The following is a 13545-nucleotide window of genomic DNA, read 5'->3' as shown; positions in this document are numbered from 1 at the left end:
CATCTCTCTCGAAACTAATGAGGAGCTCACTGCAGTTAGGTCAACATCTTGGAAAGAGTAGTATTCGCAAAACACTCACCAGGAAATACTTTCAGCCCTGAATCAAAAGTCTGATGTCCACACCCTTTCAATTTCTTACAAAATTGATCATTTAATCAAACAATTTAAACGGCCCAATATGATCTCTTACCAGGTTTGGGGTGTTTTGTTTTGGGGTTTTTAAACTAATTTTATATTTCTATTTAAATATATCGGAAAGTAAGGAAGGTGAAAGCCAAAGCTATACCCTCAACCAAATATTTTATATTTATTTTTGAGAAACTGAAAGGAGCCATAGACTGTTTTGTAAACCACCCAACAGGGAGCAGGGAAAAGTGGCCGGGGAACTTTTTAGCCTTTGCGCCACCAGGTCAGGTTTCCAGGATATACCAGCTTCAGCACAGGTGGTTCAAAATCAGTCCTAGCCTCAAGACAGGTGGCTCAATCAGGAGGCTCAGTTTTCGACTTATCCTGAAAACCTGATCCGTAGGGAAGGGGGGGCGGGGGGGTTGTGGCTTGAGGACTAGAGTTGTGCGCCCTTGCAATACAACATGCATACACGTTAAAGAGCACCAAGAAGATTTCTAAGTCATTGATGAGTTAGATTTACACATCCACTTTGCTTGGGGGTGTAATAATACCCAATCGCTAAGAATTTCAAGTATCAGACATGTTGCAATGTGTGGTGTTTTAATCCTGCATATGCTTCCTGGGAGCTTCGCTTTAACTCCACTCTAAAAGTTACTGTGAGACTACTTGGAGCAGCACCTCAGAAGCCCAAGAGAAGTGGTTGTATTTTTCGTTTGGATTCTCAGATTATATTCCTTTTCTGGGATAGAGATGGGAAAAATGTATACACACAGCAGTATATAATATAAGTTCACTTTATTATCACTATCAATTATGAATAACTAGATAGTTGCACTTGCGTTCTTTTAGTCTGTATGCATACATGTCCCACTACATTCTGGAAAGGCCACACAGCCATGGTCATTTTACTGCATGGGAGGGTAAAAATCATACCCCCACCCATCAAAAAAAAAAAAAAAAGAGAGAATTAAAATAAGACCATGGTCCCATTTGTAGGCATCTTATAATAGGGATAAAGTGTTGTGAAGATTTGCTGGATTGGTGTAGCAGACATAAAAAAAGAAGTAACGCACCTTAGTTTACAAAAAAAAAAACATTTGGAAAACAACGTAATAAATGTAATCACATTCCAAGCCAAGTTTAAGTACTGTATTAATTGAGGTGTTAAAAAATATCAACATTCAAAGCCGCCGTTGCACTATTTTGCTCTTTAAGCCACTTTGACCCGTGTGTGAACTGCGTACCTGATTCTGTTGGAGGGGAGGTTGGGACTGTCCATCGGGAGCCTGGCCCTGGCTTTCATTTCCTCCGACAGGAGAGCCACGGGTCGTGGCCGTCATACTCGACACAGGGCAGATCTTTGCAATTTTGTCTGTTTATGTAGCTGTCGTAAGAGAAGAAATTATAGTCCCCTTAAGAAAGATGACGAGCCGGCATATGTCTGTCTTACGAAGCTCCACCTCAAGCACAGAGCGTTTTGCAGAGACCATTGCATAACCTGTGGGGAAATAATAAAAAAAACAAATGGTTTATTCGTCGAGCCAATTTATATCTAGCGCTCTAAAATAATACATTCAGTGCAATTGGTTATTAAAGCAAATATTTAATTCGCCATTTTAGGAGAGAAAATAAATCCCACGAGAAAAATCGAAAACTCAAAAATCAGTGGAATAACACAACTATAAAACTGACACTAAGGTGCAATCTGTAATTATTGTTAAACAAAACACCATATACCGTCTTCAATGTCGCAAACAGTGCAGTCATGCCTAATCCGGAAACCGTTTCCCTACACTGCAGATCGTGTCCTGCGCTCCACAGGAATGTAGGACGCAATCTAACCTGGAAAAAAAAAAATCTTTCCTGAACATGACTTCGTCACTAAGCCCCTCTACGGCCAGACCCCATAACGTAGTGACCAAGTCTTGGGGCACTCAAAAGGGTTTGTGTAATTCTTGCAACGAATACCACAGAACTCACAAGATGGACAAACTTTCATCTATTCATTACTTTTTAAACCGTTTACTTTAGATCCTTTCATTTTGTGTGTGGTTTTCAAAAAAATCATAGCTTTCTTGCAGCGTACAGTTTTCAAATCCTTCGATTTCTTCTTCTATGAAAAACTCTACTGTTGGTCCACTAAAAAGGTATCACAACCAACATCAAATTCTCCAGGTTCAATACGGATACTAAAACTGTGACCTTTATCCTGTTTAAGGAAGATTTGCCGTAGATTATAAAGCAAGGCCCAGTGCGACTACACCATCTGTTCCTATTGAGCAAAAACAAAACAAATATTGCCTCCCTCATTCGATTAATCCCTTGAGGGGCCAGAATGTGGTAATGGAGCAAGGCGCCAAGATTTAAAAAAAAAAAAATTATAATAATTTACTAAACAACCTAATTAATACACGTGGCTTTCTTAAACCAATGAAATGGAAATGTCTTACCAAACAGCTTTTTTGGTTGGAAAATGGGAGGCATTTGCTATCCATTGAGCTTAATCTGGATGAGCTCCTAAGTACACAGAATTAAAGCTCACAGAATAAAAAATAAATTAAAAAAAGCTCAAGAATGTTGCCAATTTAATAAAAAAAAAAAGTGCAAGTCACACCGATTTAACACTAAAACATCGCAGCCATTGCTTTATTTTGGCACTTGGTGGGATTGCACCTTTGAAAGGGCTTTCTTAATCTGTCTGCTCAAACATTCCCAACAGAGAAGCCTCTACTTTGGGAAAGATTATCTCTATTGGTCATCCATGTGTGTTTAGGGACAATGGGGAGCATAATTAAACATAATATATATAACCTGGTTCTACATTACAGGTGTAATATTACCATGAGGAACCCTGTTGAAATACTACAGTAGCACACAAGTTAAGTCTCCAGAAACCAGTGTATATAATTGGGATGTTATGAACAAAAACAATATTTCCTATTTCAAAAAATAAGTCTTCTATGAAATACATTCTTCTTGGTGATGTAGCTCTAGAAGCGTGGGGTCCCCAGAGCTGAAATTAATGGGATAGAGACTCCCTGCTTCAATGTTAAAACTTGGCGTTTTGCTGCTTTAATAACTATGGTTTATAGAAAATGCATGAATCAACAGGTCTCCAAAATAAATAAGTACGTTAATCAATTAATGTAATCAACATATAAAAAGTAAATGGAAAAAAAATAATTTTGACCAAGGACCTGTACACTGCTGAAGGCAAGACTTTAAGGTGCCGGTAATTTCTTGATGCTGCATAGCATGTTATGCAGGTGCCGGTAATTTCTTGATGCTGCATAGCATGTTATGCAGGTGCCGGTAATTTCTTGATGCTGCATAGCATGTTATGCAGGTGCCGGTAATTTCTTGATGCTGCATAGCATGTTATGCAGAAGTTGCAACAACGTCAGAGTCATATACTGTACAAAGATATCTTCCCTACCATTTTCAGCATCTTTATTATTCTAAATAGCATATTTTTTCCCCCAATGATCATATACAAGCTATAGTTCATGTTGCATGTTAGGGGATAATTTAAGGTCCATGATCAACTGAAAGAATGCTGCAATCACCTAGGTTAAGCTGTAGAGTACTTCTAAGAAAATTAAGGAACAAAAATAGATTTTAAAAGGTCCTTAATTTTCCATCAACAACACGTGTATTATTGGTTTAACCATCCCCATTCATGCTTTCAATATTGAGTCATTCTTTTACTCTTAATGCTTTAGTATGCCAACTATAGCAAACAGTGGTCATCTACACAGTTTGCAAACTGACCCCTCTAAAGAAAACAGGAAATGGAGAATGGGAAGCCTGTTTTGTGAACTGAAAAGTACAAAAGCAAGAGGAGAAACATTTAAGGAACCAAACTTTAGAGTAGCAACCCCCTCCACACCTGGGGGTGGGGTGAAGGCTTAGTCTGTGGTGCCACAACCACTAGGAACCCCACAGGCCCAAGTAAAAAAAGGAAATAGTTTTAGGAAAATTACATTTTTTTTTTAAAAGGTGCACTACAAATTATACTGTACAGACGAAAGCCGTTTCAGTACACACATCAGCTAGTAACATGTTTATAGGTCTACGGCTGCGCTTATAGTGCCAGCAACGTTACTTGAAAACAAATGCATTGTCGCTGTCGCAAGCGCTTCTAGTAAGCACAACGCGACGGAGCGACACAATTTTTTTAAGCCGGTCAAATTTGATTTCTCAGAGGCTGTCGCCACATGTGACAGCCTCTGAACCAATCAAATACCTGGTCGCCCGCAACATCGGCGGAAAGCGAATTACAACTTTCGCTAGCGGCGACGTCACCGGTCGCGTTGCCATCACTATAAGCTCAGCCTAAGTCTCCATGCAGCAAGTTGTTGTTTAACAAAAACTACAGTGCCCCTTTAAAAAGTATTTTTTTTTTAAATACACAAATCCAGGGGGCATCTTTTTACAGATATCTGCAATGCGTTTTGGGGGAAAATAGAAATAAAAGTATTATTTCATCTTAAAAGTTAAGCTTTTCAATAGCATGTAGAAAAAAAAAAAAAAAGAAAGAGCACAACTCATAGCGTAAAATGTAAAATAAAGGGATCCTGATGAAGTAGACAAGTTCTACCAAACGCGTAGGAGTCGTTTACTATTTTAGCAACCACTGCTTTATTCTGTCCCACTATCGCTATTAACTTGTAACGGAGCCTGAGGTCAAGCCCTATTTCACGAGCATTTACGGGTCGCATTCAAACGGCACGGTCCCTGTGACGTCATCCGCTCTGCTCGAGTGCTCAGTGAGAGGAAGGCTCGCATTGTGGGTATTGCAGCCCCAGAGCCATCTAGTGTGAGACTTTTTACTGTTCTAAAGTTATCAACCCGACTGTGTGAAATCCCTGCCGGGGAAGTCGTTACTGCATCCATGGAACACACAACCGTGGGAGTGAATCCTGAGACCTGACTGAAAGATTAACAGGACATCTCTACTGGTTAGGATCCGGACGACGACGCTGGCGGTTTGCTGTTCCGTGACCAGTTGTATGCTGCACTTGTAACATGTACCCCACACATGCCCTGTCTTCATTAATGGAATTTCTGTACGTGCATATATTACCACCCTTATATATTTTCACAATATAATTTTCATTTAACGCTGAGAGTTGTGCGCTCTCTTTTTTTTTTCTTCTACATGTCATCCATGATATTGAGCCATCTCCATTGATCAGCAGCAGACTCTCTCACATTGTTGTATAAATGTTAATTTATATTACCTTATAATCACTGATTTGTATATTACTCAATGTGGGTGCACTTTAATATTGTTAACACTTCAATTGTAATTTGCAAATTGTATAGACTTTTACTCTAGTTAACAATTTATCAAAACAATTTGGTGCGTAGTTTATTTCTTGTATTTTTCAGTAGCATGTTCGTATCATGACTCCCCTATATCTAACTTTATTTACATGTAAATACAGGAGGGCCCCGGGTATACGGTGGGTTCCGTTCCAGGGGCCCGCCGTATAGCGAAAATCGGCAGAAAGCAGATCCGGTGATTTTCAGTTCAGCGCTTGCGCAAACCGCCATTTTCGCCGTTCTGCGCATGCGCAACCTGGTCTGCGCACGCAACCGCCCGTTCTGCACATGTGAGATTTAGGATTCAACATGGCAGCCCCCCTTCTCGGTGCCGCCATATAGGCGGAGTGCCGCGAAGCGGGGCCCTGCTGTAGTCAAATTCTAAGTACATAGACAATTAAGATCACTTAAACTCATTCTTCCTGTTGCCAATAACAAAAGTTCCTGTGCTCCACGTCAACATGAAAACTTTGAAAATAAAGTAATTTGATTATAAAAAGCATGACGTTCAAGCTTTCCACCTCAAATGCTATTGCGCAATTGCACCACCTATTTTCCTTGCAATATTCATTACATGTTTGTAGAAGGAATATGACCTAATTAGACCATACTAAAAAGAGTGCCAAGTTGTCTGCTGAACAACCAACTTCACCATTGTACACGCAAGCACAGCTAGTGATTTCTGATAAAACCAGGTTCAAATATTACCGAGGGGATACAGTTTAATAAAGTATTTAAAGCGACTACACGAGACTAGCAACAAAGATTAACCTTTGCAATGCAGGAAGTTTGGCAGCACAAGAGGGCAACTTTACACCTTTAAGTTCCTCTTTGACAGTGTCTATTCAACCAACTATTTTGTTTTGTAAACATGCCCGTCATTTAAGCTATTTTTTTTTATATACATTGTGATGCCCAGACCACGTTGCAGTCTCTCTTGTCCCAATTTAAGGATGGAAACACTATATAAAGTTTAACTGCAGGGGGTTTATTTGCAGGGATCAAATCATATACCAGGCCCACCGTCCCTTTAAATCAGCTGTGCGCAAACTGGGGGCGCAAGATTCTTTAGGGGGGGCGAAGGCTGCATGCAGTGAAACCTGGGGCGGGCAGAGCTGTGCATGGGCTGCCAAGAAGCAGCTCCGTGCTGCTGCTTCTCTGTGGCTTGCTGCGGGGGCGGGGCTTCTCTCTGCACACAGACATCCCCTCTTCCTGTCCGTATTCCCACCGGAGCATGCTTAGTACTCCCCAGGTGAAAGTGTATAACTTATGAGTGTGTGTGGTGATTGTGTGTGTGTGTGGTGATTGTGTGTGGTGATTGTGTGTGGTGATTGTGTGTGGTGATTGTGTGTGGTGATTGTGTGTGGTGATTGTGTGTGGTGATTGTGTGTGGTGATTGTGTGTGGTGATTGTGTGTGGTGATTGTGTGTGGTGAGTGTGTGTGGTGAGTGTGTGTGTGTGCGAGTGTGGCGAGTGTGGCGAGTGTGGCGAGTGTGTATTGTGTCTGTGTCGGTTGTGATTGTTGGTTTTGATTGAGTGTGTGTTGTGATTGAGTATGTGTGCTGTGCGTCTTGTGATTCTGTGTCTGGGGTGTTATGATTGAATGCAGGGGTGCGCAAACTGGGGGGAGTGCAAGATTTAGGGGGGGCGCAGGCGGCGTGCGGTAAAACCTGGTGGGCGCGGGCCGATAGACGCTATGCGCGGAAGGGCGAAGAAGCTGTGCGCGGGCGGGCAGGCGAAGAAGCTGTGCGCGGGCGGGCAGGCGAAGAAGCTGTGCGCGGGCGGGCAGGCGAAGAAGCTGTGCGCGGGCGGGCAGGCGAAGAAGCTGTGCGCGGGCAGGCGAAGAAGCTGTGCGCGGGAGGACAGGCGAAGAAGCTGTGCGCGGGACGACAGGCGAAGAAGCTGTGCGCGGGAGGACAGGCGAAGAAGCTGTGCGCGGGAGGGCAGGCGAAGAAGCGGTGCGCGGGAGGACAGGCGAAGAAGCTGTGCGCAGGACGACAGGCGAAGAAGCTATGCGCGGGAGGGCAGGCGAAGAAGCTATGCGCGGGAGGGCAGGCGAAGAAGCTATGCGCGGGAGGGCAGGCGAAGAAGCTGTGCGCGGGAGGGCAGGCGAAGAAGCTGTGCGCGGGAGGGCAGGCGAAGAAGCGGTGCGCGGGTAGGCAGGCGAAGAAGCGGTGCGCGGGTAGGCAGGCGAAGAAGCGGTGCGCGGGTAGGCAGGCAGGCGAAGAAGCGGTGCACGGGTAGGCAGGCGAAGAAGCGGTGCGCGGGCAGGCAGGCGAAGAAGCGGTGCGCGGGCGGGCAGGCGAAGAAGCGGTGCGCGGGCAGGCAGGCAAATAAGAGGTGCGCGGGCAGGCAGGCGAAGAAGCGGTGCGCGGGCAGGCAGGCAAATAAGAGGTGCGCGGGCAGGCAGGCGAAGAAGCGGTGCGCGGGTAGGCAGGCGAAGAAGCGGTGCGCGGGCAGGCAGGCGAAGAAGCGGTGCGCGGGCGGGCAGGCAGCCTAACAGGATAGTGCAGGTGGCGGCCACGTGATTGTGTGCACACGTGGGGGCTTCGGAAGTACGGGGGAGGAGCATGCCCGAGCGCTGTGATGTCAAACGTCCCTCCTTCCGGTGTCTACCCTGCAATAGCACTGTGTTCCTGCTCTCCTCCGCTGGGAACCTGCTTCGCTGCGATCCTCTGCAAGTGAAAGGGTAGGCTGCCACTATATCAATCATACTATGCATGTACAGAAATAATTAAAAATAAAGTGAAAACACAACATTGAAAACAGAAGAAAAAAAAATACATAATACTGTAGGTAAGAGTTTGGATGATATTGGCGACAGCAAGCCAAAGAACAGGGAGAATAAAAAGGCAAATGGGAGAAGGAAAAAAGGGAGGGGGAAGGGAAAATAAAGAGGTGGGGGGGAGAGAGAGGGAAGGGAGGTAGCACAGAGGTGGATGAATGCCTTTGTGCACGTACGCTCTCCCAAGCTTGGCGCTTCGGAAGGCAAACAAAATTGACTTTGAAGCGTGCTCAGCCGCAGTCAATACACACACAACTACACACAAAAATAGCCCCGATCCACGCCCCCCCGCTCGTGCTTGCAAAATTATGCAGGACACCCTGTGCTCATGCTTGGAGAGTTGGTGATGTCACCGCTCTCAGCGGCAGCAATGGACGCAGCCTAATTTTGCAAGCGCGAGCTGTTGAAATATGTAAGTATTTAGACATATTTGTATTTACATTGTATACCGTTTAATAGAGGTTTTTTTATTTCATGTGATTTTGATTACATCAGGCAGGGGGGGGCCCCGAGAAATTTCATGGATGAAAAGGGGGGCTCGGCATAAAAAGTTTGCTCACCCCTGCTTTAAATCATAACACATAAAAATAACACCTATTCCCTTTAGGGAAAGCCAACTACATCATAGCTTTCACCCTCACTAACTGCATGGCCAGCTAAGCTGGTTCCCAAGAAAAAACATGCCCTGGCATATGCAAACATGCAACACAGTCTCTGCATACAACAATAAAGTGTTTTTGCTGATCTGTCAGTCCTTTGGAGCAGATGTCCCTGCTTCAGCACGGTTTCTACTCCTTTCTTCCTAGGGTAACTCAGCCCCACTTGAGCCAAGCCTTAGATTTGAAAGAACTTAAACTGGTGGTGGATGTGAGAGTCTCTGGTAGGTTGTTCCAGTTTTGGGGTGCACGGTGAGAGAAGGAGGAACGTCCGGATACTTTGTTGAGCCTTGGGACCATGAACAGTCTTTTGGAGTCTGATCTCAGGTGATAAGTGCTGCAAGTGGTAGGGGTGAGGAGCTTGTTCAGATAGCTGGGTAGCTTGCCCATGAAGAATTTAAAGGCAAGACAGGAAAGGTGAACTTTGCGCCTAGACTCTAGTGATGACCAATCTAGTTCTTTGAGCATTTCGCAGTGATGTGTGTTGTAGTTGCATTGGAGAACAAAACGACAAATTGAATTGTAGAGGGTGTCAAGTTTGCTAAGGTGGGTTTGAGGTGCCGAGCCATATACTATGTCTCCATAGTCAATAATTGGCATTAGCATCTGCTGTGCGATACGCTTTCTGACCAGCAGACATAGGGAGGATTTGTTCCTGTAAAGTACCCCTAGTTTGGCATAGGTCTTGGTTTTCAGGGTATCAATGTGTATCCCGAATGGGAGTCAAACCATAAGCCCAGGTATTTAAAAATAGTGACAGGGGTTAGGGTGGTGTTAGCGTTGGTTCTAATCAGGAGCTCAGTCACTGGAAGCTTTAAAAATTTAGTCTTGGTCCCAAATACCATTGTTAGTCTTGTCAGTGTTTAAAAACAGTTTGTTTTGGGAAATCCAGTTTTCGAGTCTCAAAAAGTCAGACTGAAGTATGTGTTGAAGGTCAGAGAGGCTATGGCTGTGTGCATATACGATTGTGTCATCTGCATACATGTGTATTGAGGCTTCCTTACAAGCTGTGGGAAGATCATTAATGAACACTGAGAAGAGTAGGGGCCCCACAGGTGATATCCAGGGGGTTGAAGTTAGAGCCTGAGATGGACACATGTTGGGATCTTCCTGATAGGTAGGACTGAAACCAGTTTAAAGCATGCTTCCCTATTCCAGAGCTCTGGAGTTTGTTAAGCAGGATAGCATGATCAACTGTGTCAAAAGCCTTTGCAAAATCTAGGAATACTGCACCAGTGAGTTGTCCCCGTTCCATTCCACACTGGATTTCATTGCAAACTTTTAGCAGGGTAGTTACGGTGGAGTGTTTGGGACGAAATCCAGATTGGAATTGGCTAGGGAAATTTGTCTTGGTATAGAAATCGCTTAATTGGGAGTGGACACATTTTTCCATGACTTTGGATAGAATTGGGAGAAGTGAAATTGGCCTGTAGTTTGAAACAGTGTTTTTGTCCCCACTTTTGAAGATTGGGACAACTCTGGCAGTTTTCCAGGTCTTAGGGATGTGGCCTGCAGACAGGATAGAGTTGACTATGGACGCAATTGGTTTGGCAATGGCTGGGGCACCAAGTCGTAGGAACCTAGATTGTAGTAAGTCAGGTCCACATTGGCTGCTTAGTTTTAATTTGAGGAGCGCTTGTATAATCTCCTCTTCAGATACTCGGCCAAATTGAAAATTGTGGCCAGTGTTGGGAGGGGGTGGGACTATAGGGGTACTCCCAGGATGAGATTCAGGTTTGTGGTTTGGGCTGCGTTTCGCTAATAATTTAGTGGCACACCCCACAAAGTAATCATTGAATGCATTTGCAATGTCAGTGGGGTTTGTCAGAGTAATATCCCCCTTAGTGATATTACTTGAATGTTGATGGTTAGGAGGCTGGAATATATTGTTGATAACCTTCCAGAAGTTAGCTGGGTTTGATGTATTTTGGTGGAGATTGTCAGAGTAATATTGTGCTTTTGCGTGCCTTGTTTGCCTTGTGCACATGTTCCGCAGGCATCTGTAGTGATTGAGTTCCTTGGTAGTGCCAGTTACTTTGTAGCTTTTCCACAAGGTATCCCTGAGCTGGTAGAGTGCAATAAGGTCAGTTGTAATCCATGGAAGGTGGGCCCCACGTACCCTTATTTTGCGTAGTGGAGCATGGGTATCGCAGAGTTTTAAGAACTCGGAATGGAAATAGTCGAGCGCAGAATCAGGGTCGGGAATTAAATCGATTCTGTGCCATGGGCAGTTGGTAAGGTCATCCACAAACTGTTGTGGGTTAAAGTTTTTAAATGTTCTAGTGAGGAGAACTTTAGGGCTTGAATGGGGCGGTTTAATTTTCCTTACACAGTACACTATTGCATGGTCACTGAAAATGTCAGGAAGGATGCCAGAGGATTGGATTCTGCTGGGGTTTGAGGAGAGAATCCAGTCTAGCAAGGAATGGTTATGCGATTTCAGGTTTATCCGTGTGGGTTGGGAAATGAGTTGTGATAGGTTAAGTGACTTGAGTTGTATCTGGATTTTGTGGTTTTTAGGGTCAAGCCAATTGTAGTTGAAATCCCCAAGAACTAGCAGCTCACTCTTCTCATTCAGAGATGAAATGGAGCCAAGAAATTGGGTGATATCAGTCAGGGATTATAGAGGGGCTTTAGGGGGGGCGGTAGATGCCAGCAAGCAAGATGGGCTTAGAAAAGGTGAGGCAGATTTTGCCAACTAGAATTTCAAAAGAGGGTGGACTTTGGGGGCAATTTAACAGTGTAAATTGTACGGTGTCTGCAATATAAAATAATACCTCTCCTCCTCTCTTTGACCTATCTCTCCTAAAAATGGAGTATCCCTGAATGGCGATATTTGCATCAGGGGTTTTAGGGGTTAGCCATGTTTCTGTAAGAACGATGGCTTTGGGTTTATGCATAAGGCACCGTGCCCTTAGTTCGTCCAGTTTGGGCAGCAGGCTCCGGATGTTTATATGAGCGACAGATAGCCCTTTTTGGAATTTAAAAGTGGAATTCTCAGGGGCATGGGACAGAGCTGAAATGGGAGGACCTGGGTTAGGTTCAATATCACCTGCTAAAGAGAGTAACAGTACGAGTAGGAATTTGGGTAGTTGTTTGGAAGTTGTAAATTTGTGGTGTTTGCCATTAGAGTGAGCAGTGGTTGGTGTGCTGCTTTTTAGAGTTCTCCACCAACATTCAGTAGATAGTGCAAGGCTTTTGAGTAGTCCAGGGTGTATGGTGATGTTGGGTGTGGGCCAGGATGGAGGAGTTTGTAGTGGATAGAGGGAGTAACATCTCCATGAGGCCAGGAGAAAGAAAAAAGTTAAGATACATAGCAGGTTCATTATGCCAGAGGTAGCCAGTGCTGCAAGGAGCTGTTGTGAACAAAGTGAGTGTGTGCAGACTAAACCGCAGGGGTGTGCCTGTTCCTTGTCAAATGTTTTGGTGCATTGCAATGCTAGAGTCAGTTCAGGGTTTCACTGTATTTTGCAGTCAGTTTTGGGAGAGGCTGCAGTGAAACAAGTTGTAAAGGGGTGGGGGGTTAAAATATGCAGGTTAGCAAGAATGGGATCATAGTGTGATCTGAATAGCTTACCGTTTGTTGTCTTGAGTAAAAGAGTTTGCAGAAAGATGCAGTCACCAGTCACCTCTAATCAAAGTATAGTCTATCTATAACTTGTCACTTAAAAGCTCACTATATCATGGCAATGCAGTGCCTGCTAAATGCAGGAGGGGTATTAGTTTTATACAGCTAAAGCAGTCACATGACCCTCCCCCTCCCCAATAAATCAGCTTGTTCCAGTTGGTCAATTAACAGCACAGAGTTAAGAGGTGGGGAAAAAAATTAAAAAAAACACCTTTTGATATTCAAACATACTAACTTATATCAATGCTAAAGGCCAGAGTCAATCTTTTAAACAGGACTTGCACATCAGGGACATACTTATATCAATGCTAAAGGCCAGAGTCAATCTTTTAAACAGGACTTGCACATCAGGAACATACCTGTGAAGAGAATGCAATTAGATCCATGTCATACCAGCTGAGGTTATTGGTCTTGCATGAAGAAAGTAAGTATATTAACTATATTCTAACTATAACTTGTCACTTAAAAGCTCACTTTAAATGGCTCACTATATCATGGCAATGCAGTGCCATGTGTGTTTGAGGACTGGAGTGGGGAACCTCTGCTATAAAGAATGCAATTTTTGTTTAATAAGTAAAACAAAAAATAAAAGGTTGGTAGAAGTAGAAATGTACCTTTATTAAATAACAAATAGCCATAGTTGTGACCTGTGTGGGTCTCTCTCAGGGCCGAAATATTTATTAAAATAACTCGTCAATGAAGGCGCATGCGCGACGGCAGAGTATGGTCGTGTGATCTGAGTGCTCTGTGCCCCGCTCATAGACAGTGATAAAAATAAACCTCAAAAATCAACAAAAAAGCAGGGAAACAACTCTAAGTACTCAAGCAAGATACCAGGATGTCAAAAAAGCAGGTCAAAACCCCGAGGAAAAAGGGGCTCCCCGAATATTTTGGCAGCACCAAAAGCAGCAAGGCAGACTCTGCAATGGCGCCGATTTCGAATCAGGGCTCTGATTCGGAACGGGAGGGAGGGGGGGAGGAAAGCGACAACCCTGAGCTGCTACCTGTAAGGATCTGTG

General features: G+C 44.1%; 1 protein-coding gene across 5 annotated transcripts in view; it reads right to left on the bottom strand.

Moving 5' to 3' along the window:
• The window catches only part of USP9X (ubiquitin specific peptidase 9 X-linked), a 187437-nt gene that overhangs the window by 125249 nt on the left and 48643 nt on the right, over window positions 1–13545 (bottom strand). For all 5 annotated transcript variants that reach the window (XM_075589698.1, XM_075589696.1, XM_075589700.1 and 2 more), the window contains one exon: window positions 1374–1627. In XM_075589698.1, the coding sequence (XP_075445813.1) occupies window positions 1374–1469 (96 nt within the window). In that variant the 5' untranslated portion in view covers window positions 1470–1627. The remainder of the gene's footprint in view (window positions 1–1373; window positions 1628–13545) is intronic.

Source organism: Ascaphus truei, chromosome 3 (genome assembly GCF_040206685.1).
Source record: "Ascaphus truei isolate aAscTru1 chromosome 3, aAscTru1.hap1, whole genome shotgun sequence".
Lineage (NCBI taxonomy): Eukaryota > Metazoa > Chordata > Amphibia > Anura > Ascaphidae > Ascaphus > Ascaphus truei.
The sequence above is the reverse complement of the archived record's forward strand: the minus strand, read 5'-3'. Positions and strand labels throughout refer to the sequence as shown.